At 38.6% G+C, this 17,285-nt stretch overlaps 1 protein-coding gene across 13 annotated transcripts in view; it reads left to right on the top strand.

Moving 5' to 3' along the window:
- Positions 1 to 15,153, top strand: part of LOC100717129 (protocadherin alpha-C2) — a 239,669-nt gene extending 224,516 nt beyond the window's left edge. For 12 of the 13 annotated variants that reach the window (XM_063232235.1, XM_063232232.1, XM_063232237.1 and 9 more), the window contains exon 4: positions 12,454 to 15,153. In XM_063232235.1, coding sequence (XP_063088305.1) covers positions 12,454 to 12,764 — 311 coding nt within the window. In that variant the 3' untranslated portion in view covers positions 12,765 to 15,153. The remainder of the gene's footprint in view (positions 1 to 12,453) is intronic. The other variant, XM_063232229.1, reaches the window with a different exon arrangement.
- Positions 15,154 to 17,285: the final 2,132 nt, after the last annotated feature.

Here is a 17,285-nt window from a genome sequence, read left to right on the forward strand (position 1 = left end):
TTCTCTCCTCTCTCCTTTTCTTCCCCTTCCCCTCCCCACCTCTCTCCCTCCTCCTCCTTTTTCTCCCCTCCTCTTCTTTCTCTTCTTTTTCCTTTACCTCTCTCCCTTCCCCTTCCTTTTCTTTTCCTTTGCTCAGCTCAGTATTGGCTTGGCTCAATATAAAATTTGGCTAGAATCTTCATGGTCCAATGGTTTATTAAGCATTTACATGAGGCCACTCTGCTCTAGCTAATATGAATGAAATATTGAATGTGACACACTTCTGTCTTTATAGTCTAGTGGGGAGATAGAAATGTTAAGAAATAAGATGGAACTATGACAATGTCATGTGAAAAGAGCTCCATGCATAGGCAGGGCCAGTAAGAGGGAAGGAAGCTGGAGGAAGCTGTCAGGGCCTCGGGGGAGAACGGACTCAGAATGGTCTCTGTTCTAATCAATACAAACTATAAACAAGGTGAGCCAGTCTAGCTTTCCTGAAATGTCCCTCAAATTGTTTTCACGGAGGTCCAAACCCCTCTCAGCAACCATGAATAGTGGATGTTACAGGAGTCTAGAAGATGACATTGGAAATTCAGGCGATCATGTGTGAGAGTATTTGATATGTAATACTAGAAACTGAAGGATAGTAAGGTGTAAGGAGAAAGAGAATTCCAGGCAAAGGAAATAACACATATAAAAGGAAAAAGATGAACAATGTGGGTAAGTAGGGGGAGTGAATTTGATGGAGGTTGTGTGGGTGGAGGGCTGTTGGGAGATGAGATCAGAAAGGGAAACTAGAATCAGATTTTGTAGCGTCTTAAATATTCTATTTTAAAAGCTTGTTTTGTTTTTGGTAATGGAGGACAACTAGAAGGTTTGTTTTTGGGGAAGGCGATTTCTTTAAGCTCCCTCAGCTCTACTGAAATCTTTGAAAATCAACCTTTTAAGATGTGAAAATGTGCTAATGAGCTAACAGCTTAGTGCTTTTCTGCTCCCAACCCAAGGATTAAGAACTTTGTCTGGAAAAGGAGAGCCAAAGGGAAGGTAAAGGCAGACCTTTTTTTTTTTTTAATAAAATTTTCTTAGGTGATTCTGGCAGACTTGGTGTGATCATGTGTGAGAAAATGTAGAGAATAAACAGTAGGTTTTTTTAAATCTTGCCTTATGTTAGTTTCCTAAAGGAGGTAGCATTACAATGTTTCAAATCCTTGTGATACTACTTAATAATTGTGCATCTTGCACCTCTGATTTATGCATGTGTAAAAGAGGAGATGGTAGATTGTTGTGATGATTAAACGAGACAATGAGTCCAAAATGCTCAGGACGATTCTGGTCTTCTGTGAGCACTCAAAAAATGTTATGAGAACTATTTTTATTCAATTGAATACTCTTGATACTTAGCACAGTGCTTGGCACATAGTTAATGGAATTGTGTGTGCTAGAGTGGTGCTAGAGTTAGTGGTTGAGAATGAAACACATACAGATAGGAAGATAGAAGTGATGGAGAAGGTTCTCCCATGATCTTATCCTGACTGCAGTGCTCTGACAGCGTCTCCATTTTGTTCCCTCAATGCAGAGATATCATTACTTGTCTAGAAATGGTTGCTCAAGGCTGAGAAGTGACACAGCAACACGGAGCTGGGACTGCTGCCAGATTCTAGGAAGCACAGATTGTAATGTGAAGGGGGAGGGTAGAGAAGAAAAATACGCAAACTCAATTGAAGAGAGAATGATTTTACTATTAAGGGAAATGATTACACCTATATAGCTCTATGTGGGGGAAGCAGTGTAATTCTTTTGGGGAGTCACTGGCAAGTACTGATACCAAAGAGGAACTTTGGTGGGCTTTTGGGGCCAGGCTGTTTTATTAGGTCCTACATTTAGACAGACCTTGCTTGGTTTACTATCCTGCTGTCACTGCCTTGAGATTCTTAATTTGTTAATAAGGGGCCCCCATCATTTTCATGTGGCCCTAGGTCCTGAAAATTTTATGATAGGTGCAAACTCTTGGCCAATGAAATTTTGGTATTGTATCTTAGCTAGTTTTTGATTCGTGTTGAACTATAGTTCCTTTTAATTCCCCCCTCTTTCTTCTCTCTCTCTCTCTCTATATATATATATATATATATATATTTTTTTTTTTTTTTTAAACCAGGGATTGAACTCATGACCTTGTGCTTGCCAGGTTCTAGTTATAAAAGAAACAAAACTTTAAAAAAAATTAAACTTGTGCAAAATACAATAAATGAATAGTGCCTCATTTCCTGTTTCCAGTCATGTGTCTCAGAAATAATTATTTTGAAGAGTTTGATATTTCCCAGAATTTTCATAAAATTTTGCAGTAATATATTCTAAAATAAAACACAACTATATCATTGATGTCTATATTAAATAATACAGTATTATTTGCATAAAGATATTTATTTCCCTCAACCACTCTCATTCAGGGAGGCTATCACTATTAATAATATGTTGTGTGCTTTTTCCAAATATTTCTTTATTTAATAAACAATTTTTTAGCAGTTTTAGGTTCAAGCAAAATGAGGCAGAAAGTATAGTTCCCTACAAGCACAATCTCTCCTACTATTGATATATTGACCCAGAATAGTGTAAAATTCCATTGACAAATAATTGTGACAATTGTACTTGCCAGGCAGGAGCTTATACCACTGAGCTAAATCCCCAGCCCATCAATGCCATTTTAAAGCCAGTTACTGTATTTTGTCTTTTCCCTAAAGCTATTATTATATTTACTCATTTACTTGTCTTTCCCTTCCACTACACTGTGTCTCTTCAAGAACAGAGTATCTGTCTTAATATCATTCATCCCGTATCTCTAATTCTTAGCATATATCTAATTTATTATAAATAAATAGCTGTTATATCCAATTTAAGATGAAGAAAATGTAAGTCAATGTTAACCAAATAGTGTAGTAGAAAACAGTGTGGCAGAGCTGATGTTTGAATCCAGGGCATTGGATGCCTAATCCAGTGTGCTTCCCACTATGTCTAAGCTGCCTCCTCCAGAGGGCTCTGGAGAATTGCTCTCTCACTTGCAACCATTTTTACACTGAAAAACTTGAGAGCTAGAAGTCCTCAGTGACCCCTAGGAGGAGCAAAGCCTGATGAGAGGACGGTCCCTGGAAAAAAGAGAGTTCCTGGAAATACTCCATCCAGAAATAGGTCTTTAATGGGGGAGCTAGGTTCCTACATGAGTATCCCACAGCAATAGTACCCATCTTTTATTACAATTTCTGCATGGTAGTCATTGTTCATGGCAGTTTAGTGTTCATTGTTCATGGCAGTCACAATTCCATTAGGTGGTATTGTTATTTTTGTATTATGTATGATAACATGGGTACTGAGAGCTGAAATGCATTGCTTAAGGTTACATGACAAATACTTGGGGAAGCTGAAATTCTAGTTCAAAATTTGTGTGAACCCAGAAACTACATTTTCAGCAGTCTGTTTCCCACAGGATATAAAAGATGACCAAATGGGGAGAGTTTGAGAAGAGTTATAAAGGGAAATTGCCCTTCCTGCATCCTAGGGGGCCTTAGCAAATAAGGGGACCAGGAAATAAGGTAGAGAAAACCATGTACCTGAATCCTGCTGTGTTATGGGGGTCATGGAAAGAAGGAACACGATTGTTTTGCTCAGAAGGGTTGAGCCATCTCCGTGTTTGAATCTGGGTTTGCAGCACATGATGTCTTTATACTCTTAACCTAGAAATGGCAGTTATTTTGGGCACAAAGCGAGAGCTGTGGCTTTAAAAATACGCCAAGTGTATTTATCTCTTCCGCTTCAAAATTACTGAAAATTAGCCCAGCTGTGGCTTGAGGCACCAAACAGCCAGAGAATCTTCTTCCAGATCAGCTCATCCACCCAAAGAAAGTGAAATGCCCAAGAGTAGCAGCTGTAGAGCCTCTGGAGAGTAGTATGGGATTTGTCTCCCACTTGCCAAGCCTGACTTCCTGCATACAAGCCCTCCCAAGCATCCCAAGCTACTCTAGGGTTGGGCTCAAAATGCTAGGCCTGTCTACAGAGCTCAGTTCTGTCTCCTCCTCTACCCTCAAGGTTTCACAAGAGGTTAGGAGAAAAAAAAAAAGGAAAAGGAAAAGTTGGATTATGGGGCCAAGGAGGTGGTGTAAGAATAATTATTTAGTGTAATTATCAAATCCCTGTTTCAGCAATCATCTTACTGTATTTTACTTGTTCAAATTTCTTATGGGTAAAATTTTTAATTTTTTATTATGTGTAAAGTTTAAGTGATTTAGATACATTCAATACATTAATTATAAAAAATTCAAATTAAATTTAAGTAAATAAATATGCGTACGTGAATTGCTCAGTAAACTGCCGGACTCATGATAATCAGTTGAAAGTCCTTAAATAAATGAGTGAATCTTTTGCTGCTTGTATCTTGTAAGAAGTAGAATTTAATGAGGTTTCACTTTTGCCATGCACTGTCCCATGTGCTTTATTAAGGACAGTAACATTAGCCTCTGACTTGGCTATTGTTATCTCCCTAATAAAAAACTGAGGCCCAGTAATAGTAATTGGCTTGCTGAACAACACATAATCTACCTAATGTAGTTGGGATTAAACCTCAGTATTATGTTTACAGAACCTAAAGTTTTACAGACTACAAGGAGTATACTTTTACATTCTCTTCTTTCCATGGAAAATTCTTTCCACTCTCCACACTGAAGGATAAGAAGCAGCAGAGAAATGGTAGTTGGCTCAGGGATTTTTGCTTTCTCTCACTGATCCTGGATAGGATTTGGGTTTCAGACCAAGATTCTTCTGTTTTGTTGGCCTTAATTACAAGGTTACCTTTGCCTGATTCTTAAAAGATTGGGGGTGGGGCGGAACTCGCGTTTCGCGGGTAGGGGGTGGGGAGGAAACTGGAGATGTTTTAAACCTGGTCCTTTCCGTATTTGATGGTGGTTGGTTTTTGCCTTTGGTTAGGCTAAGCTGCATAATTCTATCATCTGTTAAATTGTGGAAGAGAGAAAAGAGAAAGAGACAAAGATAGAGATAGAGATGATACGGTTGCTCAAAGCCAGAAGGCAGAAAGAAAACCAGCTGCTGCAAAGAATGCAGTGGCTGACTCTGGTAGCAGAGGCGACAAAGAGGAGGAGGCGGGGTGCAGAAATCCTCTAGATGTTCACTTGCAAACCCAGGATCTGCAGAGCCTTCCCTGCCCTGACTTCTTCCCTGAGCAACTGAGCCAGAGAATGAGCAGTCTAGGAGAGCTGCCTGGCCCGGAAGTGGCTGTAATCATTTAATAGCCTTTGCTGTCTGCACTGGCTTAGCGGTAGGCAGGCTCCAGAGGGCTGTCTGGCAAGATAGTCCCTGGCTTTAATCAAAATGATGGGTTTTCTGGAAGCTCTTTATTAACCTTAGCATTGAAATCTCAGAGACAGTAACAAAGAGGTGAAAGAGGAGCGAAGGGGCGGGGCTGAAACCTGGAAGCTGGGTTGTGCTGTTCCCTACTGACTGCTCAGCATCCACACCCCTCCCCCTTCCGCTTATTTCTGCAGATTGTCGCGTAGAAGCCTTTGCCTGCGTCAGTCTCCTATATAGTAACAAAACAGATATAACCATACTAATTGCTATACTTGTATTATGTTTTAGGATTTTCAAAGGACCTTGGTACACAGTTTAGGGCTTGGAATGTGTTTCGCAGCTGGAGTCCATGATCTGCTAAATCAGCTAGAGGCAGAGAAGGAATGTGAGACTCAGGTTCGACCAGTTAGTAACCTTGTGATCACTGGTCCGCAATCCGCTCATCTGTAAAACAGGCAAACAGGGGTAGATGTTAGCAAAAATTATTTCATAAGGTACTTGTAAGGACCCGAAATGGGAAATCCTTGTAAATGAGAAAACTTCATCCTAGCCTTAGTTATCTTCCAGAGCTGATTTGTGGTGAGATTTACAAGCCTGGCATTTTTTGCAAAATCTACAGGACCTTCTGTGGCATTGATTTCCCAATCATCCCTAGTCCCTAAGTTTATAAACACAGATGGCCAGACTAATTTAGACTGAAGGAGGAAAGTCGGAAATTTTGCCAAAAAGAGCCCTGGATGGTGTCTAAAGTGGATTATAGGATTATGTGAAGTAGCCAGCTAATTCCAGAGGGCAGTTTTTTAGAGTAAAAGATGAATATAGATTTTTTTTTCTGGTACTGGAAATAAAAGGTATGTTTTTCTGATTTTAAATGTATTCCCTATATTTTATAAAGAAATTTGCCAGTAATAGCAACAAAAACAAAGTAAACAAAAGCTCATTTATTATAATTATGATTGTACTCTGTTAAAACTTTTACATTCTGGCTGGGCATGGTGGTGTATGTCTGTAATCTCAAATTTTTGCAAGAGTGGAGCATGAGAATTGCAAGCTGAAGGCCAGCCAGGGCAACTTAATGGGACCCTGTCTCAAAATGAAATAAAAAGAGCCAAGGGGTAGTGGTGGTGGTAGAGGACCCCTGAATTCAATCACCAGTACAGGCAAAATAAATTTTTTTTTGTATAAATGTTCTTTTGAGTTGAATCTGAATGTTTAGAAAGGCCTCTACCTGAAGATTCAGAGTTTTAGCAGTTTGGTGTCTGTCTTAAATTCTCTTTTAGTCTGTACTAGCAAATAGGATCGTTCATTTCAGTTTTGTTACATCTCAGTCTTGTCTGTGTGAGATGAGGTAGGCCCTTGGGAAGAGGGAGGATGTGTGAGAGGTCCCAAGAGTAAGGAAGAAGGCAGCAGTGGAAGAAGAAACATTTCCTAGATTAACCATTTGCTGGGTCTGGCTTCCCACTGGGATTTGGGACACAGATGGTGCATCTTTTTCCTCTTCTTCAAAAGGTACAGTCTCCTTGAATCTGCCCCATCCCCCAGCTTGGTATTTTATAGACAAAACCAGCCAAGAGTCTCCAAGATCCTTACCCAAAAGGAATTTAGATTAGGAGGTCAGTAAATGCTGTTTGTTGGATCCTTAAACTACTCCTTCACCTGAGTGAGTCACAACCGAGATGGTAATGAGCCCTCAGAGGTGTTTTGCTTATATAACAACCAGAATAGGTTGGGCACAATGGCTGTGAGGAACTGGGGAAATCACGTTTTGTTCTGCTCTGTAGAAGGTGAACATGTGGAGGATGCGTGGAGTTAAGCTGTATCAGACAGAACCAAGGCAAAGGCAGGGCAAGTTCTGTGATATGTTAAAAGCAGCTGATTAACTCTTGGCGTTCCTGCTGTGACGGGCTGCCTTGGCCAATAGAGATGGCCATTATTAATGTCCTCTAATACCATAAAGTGAGGGTAGTTTTGAGCTCTGCATCTCTGCATGATAGCCCTGAGGCCTCGTAGGGGCGTCCTCACTATGGCTGGAAATGTTTTCCTTCTTGGTTTCTTGTAAGAGCAATGAAAGGATTGTGGAATGGTGCTAAAACACAATTCTAGGCACCAATCATAGGCTTTTAAACATTTTAAAAACATATTCTTGTCCTTATCTCAGTCTCTTCAGAGACAGAGCCTGTCTTTGAAAGGCTAACGTAAATTCTGATGATGTCACTTGCAGATTTGATTATTTTAGATGAATAAAATAATTATCCCTAGCCTCTGAGAAAAAGTGTCTATTGACCTACTCCCACAGTGCTGTAGTGTTAGCTCTGCTGAGAGAATCATGGCATGAGGGAAGCAGTCCAGAGGAAGAGAACAGTCTCTTATTCCCTTTTCCTACTGCTTGCTGTAAATTTGCAGTATTCTTATCTGGTTCTGTTAGCCCCAAGAGCTGTGCCATATATAGTTAGCCATATGTGATACCATTTATGGAGCTCTTACATTGTGCAAAAGATTAGGTTTAGCACTTTACATGCATTACCTCACTGTCTTTAGGGGCTCCAAAAATGTACTTGAGTTTTAGGATGAAAGCCTCAGCTCTGGAGGTCCCAGCAGACCAGGCCCTGTCACTGGTCCCAAAATGCCAATCAAGGAGACTAGCAGTGGGGAAGGGCAGGAAAAAGACTTTAATTGGAAGTGGCCACATTAGGAAAAACAGATTAAAAAGCTTCAAGATCTGTCTTTAAAGAAGTTTCATTGAAAGGGGGAACAAAGGCAAGGGTTGGAGATTTGCATAGCAGGGAGTGAGTTTACATTGAGGGGATGAGGTTTGTGTAGCTGGCAGTACATTTAATCCGGGTCAAGCTGTGGTCTTAGTTGTCTCAGCACTAGTTCTGCAGGGTTGCTTCAGAGATATTCTTATGTCTTGGGGCCGTCTGGTTCCTATGAAGTGACTGCTTCTGCTTAGTGGGAATGACTTCATGAAGTGACCTGTCTATAGAGGCTCTGCTGAAATCTGTGAAAAGGTTTTAAGATAGGGACAGGAGACTTCTAGGTGCTGCTCCAGAGGGTTTGCAATAGGACTTTGTAAAAGGTGGCAACTTAATGTCCCTGTAAATCTTGCAATGTCCTTATTTACTCTTGGTGTCCTCAGTCTTGAAAAAGGATAAGGTAGGTAAATTTAGGGCTAACAAACCTGTATTACCAGTTTTTTTTAAAGATATATTCTTTAAGTGATTAACATGACTTCTTGCATAGCTGAACAGGGATCTGATTCAGTCTTAAGGTAATAAAGGAGAAATATAAAATGAAGGCAGAGATATCAAGCTTTATTCTGATTTCTCTCATTCATTGTCCATCAAAAGGCCCAACATCTAAGTCCCTGTGATAAAACATTGTAAAATGCATTACTGCAAACATGTACTAAGAAAAAAATGAAAAAAGTATATTAGTTAGCTTTCTTATTGCTGGACAAATTATCCAACCACCACAACTTAAAGGAGGAGACGTTTAATTGACTCAGTTTCGGAGGTTTTAGGCCATGATCATCTGGTTCCAATAAATAAGTGAATTTTGGTTTGCAATTTGGGCACTTGTTTCTAAAAGGTCTGCCATCACTGCTCTAGGCAGTTCCCAAGCCAGTCAAGCTGACGCGATGAAGCTTAACCCTCACAAAGTATCATCAAGGGAAAGTTGCTTGGTATACCAAAGAGTGATATTGCTTCCACTTCTCATAGTAGTACTTTTGTTCATCTATCCAACAAATGTTTGTACACTTGTATAGGATAGGACTTGTGCTAGACACTGATTATATATTGGTGAGTAAACACGCATTTCCTGCCTCTGAAGACCTTACAATGATAGGCATTCACGCTCCCAGCAACTTGATGTCTGTCTTAAATTCTCTTCTAGCCTGTACTAGTGAATAGGGCCACTCACTTCAGTTTTGACTACATCTCAGTATTATCTGTGTGAGGGTGAGGTAGGTCACTGAGAAGAGTGGGGATATGTAAGAGGTCCCAGAAAAGGGATGCTGCTTGGCCAGATGGCCATAAAATGTGTCTCTAATAAGGTTACATTTAAGTACAGGCTTGAAGAATGAGGAGTCATGCCATGAATTGAGGGGAGAACATTCAGGACAAAAGAAATTCATTTGAATAAAATACTTGAGACAAAATAACTCCAAAGGGTATTTGAGGAACTGAAAGAAGATCTGTGTGGCTGAAATATAATGGTAAGATTTATACATTTGGGGATGAAATACATTAGATTACTGAAATGATATATATATATATATATATCATTTTAGTAATCCATATATATATATATATATATATGTATACATATACATGTATGTATACATATATATTAAGGCATTTGAGGGTTTTTTTTTCTTAAGGCAGTACAAAGCCTTTGAAAAATTTTAAACAGGAGAGTGATTTAATTTAATTTCTATTTTTAAAGAATTTTACTGTATGTATGCTGTATTTCCATTTATGAAAAGGGCAAAAGACTTTTTAAGGAATAAAGATGACTCTGTCTCCTTGTGGAAGATAAGAAGCAAAAGCGGAAGCAGACTGAACAAGCTGGGAGGTATTGCTGTAGTTTTTTTTTTTTTAATATAAGATAATGATATCCCCCCAAAAGAGTAAAAGTGGAGAGCAAAGGACATATTTAGGAGGCAGAAATGATAAGGTATTATAAATGGAGAATGAACAATAAAGAAAAATGAAGACTAGCTCTGAATTTCCAGGCTTGAACGTAAGTGGAGTGTTACTTACTGATTCTAGAAAGATTTTGGAAGGGATAGATGAGAGGAACCAAGAGTTTGATTTCAGATTCTTTCCATTTGAGATTCCATTTGAGATTGAAACTTCCAAATAGACACGAGGCAGTTGAATACATAAAACTAGAACAAAAATGATACAGGGTTTAAACATAAACCTATGTTCCAGCTTAGGGGTGTACATGTATGTAGATCCAGCATTCTGCAAGTCTGAGATAGTAGGCTTGCAAGTTTAAACTTAGTCTGAGGAATTTAGTGATTTAGTGAGACACTGTCTCAAAATAAAAACATTTTAAAAAGGATTGAGGCTGTAGTTTACTGCAAAGGCCCTGGCCTCCATCCCCCAGTCAGTCAATTAATCAAACAAACAAATCTATATTCCACCAACATATTTAGGTGGTACATATACTCAGAAACTTGCCTCACATCACAGAAGGAGAGAATAGACAAAGTAGAGATGAGAGTCTCAGGGCCAAACTCAATAAAGGTCTAATGTTTTGGTGATGAGGCTCCAACAAAAAGATTGATGAAGAATACTCAGAGAGGAAGGTCAGGAGAGTGATTTGACTCAAAGGAAGGAACCAGAAGATGCATCCCCAAAATATGGAGAATTATTGAGCTGAAAGCAACAAAGCCAAAGCAAGTACAGGAACTGTCTCTGTCCCCTTTCTATTTACCTAAAATCCAAACACAGATTTACAAAGACACGGTGAAAGGGTATGGGGTACCATACCCTCCCCAGCCATCCCCACCCACACACACTTTCTACCAAGGAGAACAAAAGTTAACAAATTTGGACTCCACCTGGAGATGGGACCAGAAGACCCTACATTAACAACCTTTGCCTACTAGTCTTTATCTGCCACTTAATTTGCTTTGGCCCAAGTTATTGCACTCAGAGGCTCAAAGGTTTTTCCCTTTGTCTTGTCTGTCACTTCTCTAAAAATTTACTCTTCTTTATTGCAGATGCTGTAAGCTGGAATTCAAAGCCACTTCTTTGAGAACTCATTTCCTGGTTGTCTCTTATGTATATGAAATATGCACATTAATAATTTCTCTTTATTTTCTTATTAATTTGTCTTTTGGAACAGGGGCCCTGCCCAATTAAGAGCCTATGAGTATTATTATTCTCTTATGTAACAAAAAACTCATAAAAATAAGTATTTCAAGAAATAAATGCCAAATGCTTCTGAGAGATTCAATAAGCTGAGTTCTAATATGTAGTCACTGGTTTCGGGAATAATATAGTGAACTTGATGTGAGCGATGTTCAAAATGTAGGCCTCAGGGACACCAAATTAGGAGACTGAGAAGTGATAAGAACTAAGGAAATTGAAATAGTAGATGATGGTTCGAAATTGAAACTGAACATAAACTGAAACTGAACCGAGCAGAACTGTTCACATATCCACCAAAGGGGCAACGTAGATACATACACACTGCTGTGATGTCAAAGGGTGGCAGTGTCATGGCCACTGGGGTCATTTTGCCCAGATATACAATTATTCTTCCTCTCCTCCTCTGACTGCTTTGCTAGAAGTCATGGATGTACATTATAGTTGTTTACCTTCCAACTAGACTTGAGGAAATCTTGCATGAAAAAATTCCTTTGGATACATAGTCTTTTCTCAAGATTTGTTGCAAAATTTACCTTTTCTTTGGAATTCTCCTTAAGTAAAAGTAACGATTGTTTCTCTGAACCCCCATAGTTTGTGTACATTTTTTATTGCATGTATTGAATTGGTTTATAATCATTTGAAGGTTCCAACTAGACACTGGCTAGGGAGGGGATTTGGTTTGAAAGTGAGATTGGCTCTAAATGCTTCAATCAAATAGGCCCAATTTATAACAGAATTCTAGCCTTTTATGCTGCTTAGAATTCCTCTGTCCCTCACTTCTTCCCATCATTTTTCCATTCCATTTCATCCCCATGCAAGATTATTACAATAGAATTAAGATTGAGCAAATCATCTTTATTGTGTTTTGAACACAGTAGGAGCCAAAATACATTTGTAGCCAGTTTTCTCTAGTCTGTAACTGTAATGCTGTAAGCAGCATTTTCTGTTTTAATCTAGTATATTTCCTGTCCTATTCTTAGGTAAGATAATCACAGCTGTATTATTTAGGAAATTCTTCATGAAGGCTCAAAAATAAGTTACCAGGAAACTAGATTTTTACATATACTGGTGAGAAAATCTGTCCTGCTTATTTCCAAACATTGGCCTTTTCCTTAGGATTGAAGAAATAACTCATGATTTCTTGGGGAACTGACTCTATAAGGAGCTTCTCCTGTACTCCAGCAGTAAGTGAGTATGCCTTGACTTTGTTACTGATTTGTGATATTATGTCTTTCAGAACCAGAGGCAGGAGAGGTGTCCCCTCCAGTAGGTGCTGGTGTCAACAGCAACAGCTGGACCTTTAAGTACGGACCAGGCAACCCCAAACAATCCGGTCCCGGTGAGTTGCCAGACAAATTCATTATCCCAGGATCTCCTGCAATCATCTCCATCCGGCAGGAACCTGCTAACAGCCAAATTGACAAAAGTGACTTCATAACCTTCGGCAAAAAGGAGGAGACCAAGAAAAAGAAGAAAAAGAAGAAGGGTAACAAGACCCAGGAGAAAAAGGAGAAAGGGAACAGCACGACTGACAACAGTGACCAGTGAGGTCATCAAATAGAAACAAGCCACTTAGCCAGTTTTTGTAATAATGGCAAATCTCTCCCATGTAGCAACTCCCTGCTCCTTTCTCCTGTCGACATGAGTCCTATTAGAGACCTCAGAAATCTGCAGAAAGTTCCCTGTGTCTGTCTAGATCGCATTTAACAGATTTTGTCTTAAAAGCTTTCCTAAGTCTGGTGTTAACTCTTTCTCTCCACTCTGGCTTGTTTTCAGAACCTAAAAAGCAGACCCAAGTTTCCTTTCTCCTCCGTCGCAAAGGAGAGGCTTCCCAGCCCCGCCAGTGAGAGGTTGGACTCTCTGCCCTGTGCTCCGGGGATCCTGTCTTGATGACATTTGTGGGGCAGGCTGAAAGGTTTTGAGATTGAGCAGCTTGGGTGTTTGTGGCCACTGGGTATGTGTGGCCACCGCCGATACTCAAGTGTCAGATACTGGCTGATATGGGCCACATTAGACTAGTCCACAAGAAAGGCGGGGAAACGGGCAATAGACGGGAGTTATCAACCAGGAGGGGAAATGTGAGACTAAAGAGACCAGACTTTCTAAATTTTACAATTCAAGAAGTGGTGGCCACCCTCGAGCAAATAAAACTACCCTTTCTGACAAGGCTTTAGGAATGTCTAAAGTCTGTTGGCTGTGGTGTCATTTTACCTAAAATTTGCATTGAAAGTACAAGCCAACAGTTCAGTGTTTAAGAGAAGGCCAGCCAGGGCAACAGAAGCAGATCTGATGTGTTTCCTGTTTGTGTCCTTGTGCTCACTTTATTAATGATTCTTTTGCACACAATGTTATGAAAAGGCCAGATCCTTTTCCAATAGTACATATGCAAAAGCAAAAGAAGAAAGAAAACCCCAACACCTCACTTTATGCTGTTTGTTGTTTGATAGATTTATTTAAAAAGAAAGTCTATAGCTATAAATCTTTAAAGAAAAATATGATGAATTCCCCTAAACTCCCCTCAAAAGAGAACCCAGTCTACAGCCATTTAAATGATCATTGCTGCTACAGAAGTGCTTTAAGAGAATTGCCTGAAACATCTGTATTATACCAGCCACCTGCCAATCACAGCTTTACTCTTTCAGGTCACTCTGGGGCTGCCTCTTGCATGTATTAAATAAATAGAAGGATCTTTCTCTCTCTTTTCTAAGAAAAATGATGTGCACTTTGAATACACAACTTGTCTAACCAACTCTATCAAGACCCAGAAATTGAAGAAAAATATTGTTTTCTCATACATACAGTGAGCAGACTTTTTAGTCTTCTAATTCTGTGACTTGTCTTGGTGTGCTAGCCGACACCTTCTCTGGTTTAGTTTTCCTTTTCTATAACACTCTGAATTGCTAATATTACTAACACCTATGATGTTACCTGAAATCAATCTCCCATATGTATGCTGTATGCTATTATAAGACTCCTGAAATATACTTACTCTGTGCTTGTGTATGTGAATGTTAATGCAATTATTACCTAGAGTGAATTTTAAGCTTTATCGTTGAATGTAATTCCATTATATTTCCTTTTGTACACCTGTGAAAAAGTGAAATAGTGTTTTTTTAACCATTGTTAATCAGCTTTTGTGTATGAAAGACACAGTAAAATTTCTTTCTTAAATCAAGATACTGGTGATTCAAGGAATTTTATTTATGGTCAGTCAACAGCTGTCTCTTGCCAAGACTCCTGCTGGCAAGGGAATGAATAAGGCTGTTTTTTTCTAGTAACAATTCTGGAAGGAATAATGAAGGTATTTCCTGAGGGTGTACAAGCACAAATTTTACCAATCTGACCTCTTGGAAGTGGCAGAATGCTTTGAAATTGGAATGCTATCTGGAAAATCAGGTCATAGAAAATAATAAAATTTACTGTCATCTTAAATAAGATTTTTAATTTTGTTATGTATAGCTTAGAAGTTTGATTGATTATATTATCTATTTAAAAGAATATAAAAGGGGTAGGAGTCTGTTATTTAAAAACATTAAATCTAAAAAAAAAACTGTCTTGTCTACTTTTAGCTTCATTCTCCCATATTTTGAAGGGTGTGTAACTTCAGCTCTGCAGGATTGCATGGGGTAAAACTTGTTGCCAACACATGTGAACCATTGCTACATTGTAGGTTGTGATCATTTTGCCCCACTGAAGCCCATGTAACTGACCTTACGTGCCTTTTGAACTAGGAGAATCGGGCTAATTTATTAATGATGATAATTATAATGTATCTGTACAGCACTTTTTAAATTTGCGAAGTGCTTTCCAATCCATGTTAGTTACTAGTTATTACAGCTGTAAGGATAAAACACGTCATGTAGATTTATTTTTAATTGGTGCTATTGGTATTTCCTCTGTTATTGCTAATAAATGGAAATTGGTGGTATGAAAGAAATGGTGGTCATTTATAAGAGTAGGAGAAAACAAAACACTGACTGTTTGTTAGCTATTATTACTGAAGAAAATAGCAGCAGTATGAACCTTATCACTTATCACTCTGGTTATCGCCCTGTTTCTTATGTTCATCACTAAGGCAAAACACCCAATGGATCAATAATTGAAACCCACCCCGTATTACCAGAATAGGTAGCCATGAGGTTGCTGGAATATTAATAAGAATAGAAACAAACTAGTTTTTATTACTAAACCAAATCCAATCATTTTGTTCATTGTATATCCCTTGCACTAGTCTACATTTGAAAAGTCTAATAATGCTCCAAGAAATCATGTAACTTTCATTGATTACAGAATAACTGTCAGGTAGTCTACTAAACAAATTCAGTTCATAGTACATGTTCTGTAAAATATATTTCATTATCCTTCTGTAGTGAAATTTTCATGGTGCATTGCTTCTCAACTCAGAGCAAGCCCCGTCTCCTTAGAGGACATTTTGTCAATGTCTAGAGACATTTTTGGTTTTCATTATTTGAGGTGGGGGTGTTATGGGCATCTATTTGGTAGAAACAAGAGATGCTGCTGAACACCTATGATACAGAATAGCCTCCCGGAACAAATACTTTTCCTGATACAAATGCCAAGGTTGAGTAACCTTGAGATAGAATGATTATCTAATTTGTTTAGTCCACTTTTGTAACAGAAAGGAGACACCATTAATAAGTACTTCCAGATTCAAGATATAAACAGGTTGTCCCTGTGAAGTGGGATGCATAAAGACTCTGTTTATTAAGTAAGTTGATACAGCTTCATCACCAACTAGATGGGGAACCTTGGGAAAGATACTACTGTATTTCTCAGTGTTTCAGTCTCTCCAGCCCTCATTTCTAAAATAGTGATGATTGGAGTACATGCTTTATATATTTATGGGAAATTTTTATTAAAATCTCAAAAAGGTTTAACATATCTGACATAGTTCTCAATAATATTTTTCTTTTACTTCATCTTTTTGTAGATATAGGTCCTTTCCTATTGATTAAAATGTATGAGAGATAAATTTTTATTATTTAGTAGTTAGTAAATAAATGAGGAAGTAAAATATTTTACTTATTATTCTACTTTTTCCTCATCCAGGAGGAAAAGAAGCACTTATTTTCATAACTCGGTGCCCATTTCCATCATTCTCTAAGTATTCAAGCAACCAGTCTGTTCAAAACTGTTGCAACTTAATGATCAATGATCTGAAAACCAGAGACCAAAAGTTGAAGTCACTGTGCATGTTCAAATGGGTAAATTTCATGTGAGTCTGTGTAAAACAGCATGTGAGAGAGTTATCTGCAAAAAGGTCTTTTAGCAGATACAACACCAAAACATCTACAGACCTGCCTAGAATCCCACAGGTAATAAAGAACAAATCAAGTTGCATCTCTCTTAAGGGACAGGCTTCTTTGTAAGGGTCTCAAATACACAGTACAGGATTCACTCCTTAGAACACATGCAGTTGATCTCATTTTCAGGGATGAGATTTCCCAATCAGTATCTAACGCTTTGTCTGTCAGCATTTATTTATACTCCTAGAAAACTTCCCAAATCTCAGGATCCCATGATAGTGCATTGTATGTTTTTAAAGTTCAAAACAAAATCCTAAAGTACAAATGTAGCTGACCAAACACTAATTCAGCTCTTGTGTTAAATATAGATTTTAAAACCACCAAAACAATAGATATAGTAAAACAAGGTAACAAAACTACAGACATGCTTCATCAGGAACTGAAAGTCCTAGGAGTTTCCCTAGGAAATGGCAAGTTGGCTACTCCTTAGTTCCGTTTAATTATATTTTCATGTGCTTCCTCTCCTTGTAGAAAAAGTTGATCATGTTATTTCCCACCAAATGAACTTGCTGTTGACTGGAAGTATGCAATTTAATCAAAATATCCCCTATGATTTTGGTATACATTCACTCCCCCTCCCTACAAACACACCCCACACAGATGGACAGATGGATGGATGGACAGCAGGAGAATGTTAGACAAAGAGCATGGTATCACTAGGTATAGTAGTGTAATCCCAACACTTGGGAGGCTGAGACTGGAAAATCATTGTGAATTTGAGACCAGCCTGGACTACAAAGTG

Source organism: Cavia porcellus, unplaced genomic scaffold, assembly GCF_034190915.1.
Source record: "Cavia porcellus strain 051 isolate PalLab524CR breed Dunkin Hartley unplaced genomic scaffold, mCavPor4.1 scaffold_21, whole genome shotgun sequence".
In the NCBI taxonomy this organism is placed as follows: Eukaryota; Metazoa; Chordata; class Mammalia; order Rodentia; family Caviidae; genus Cavia; species Cavia porcellus.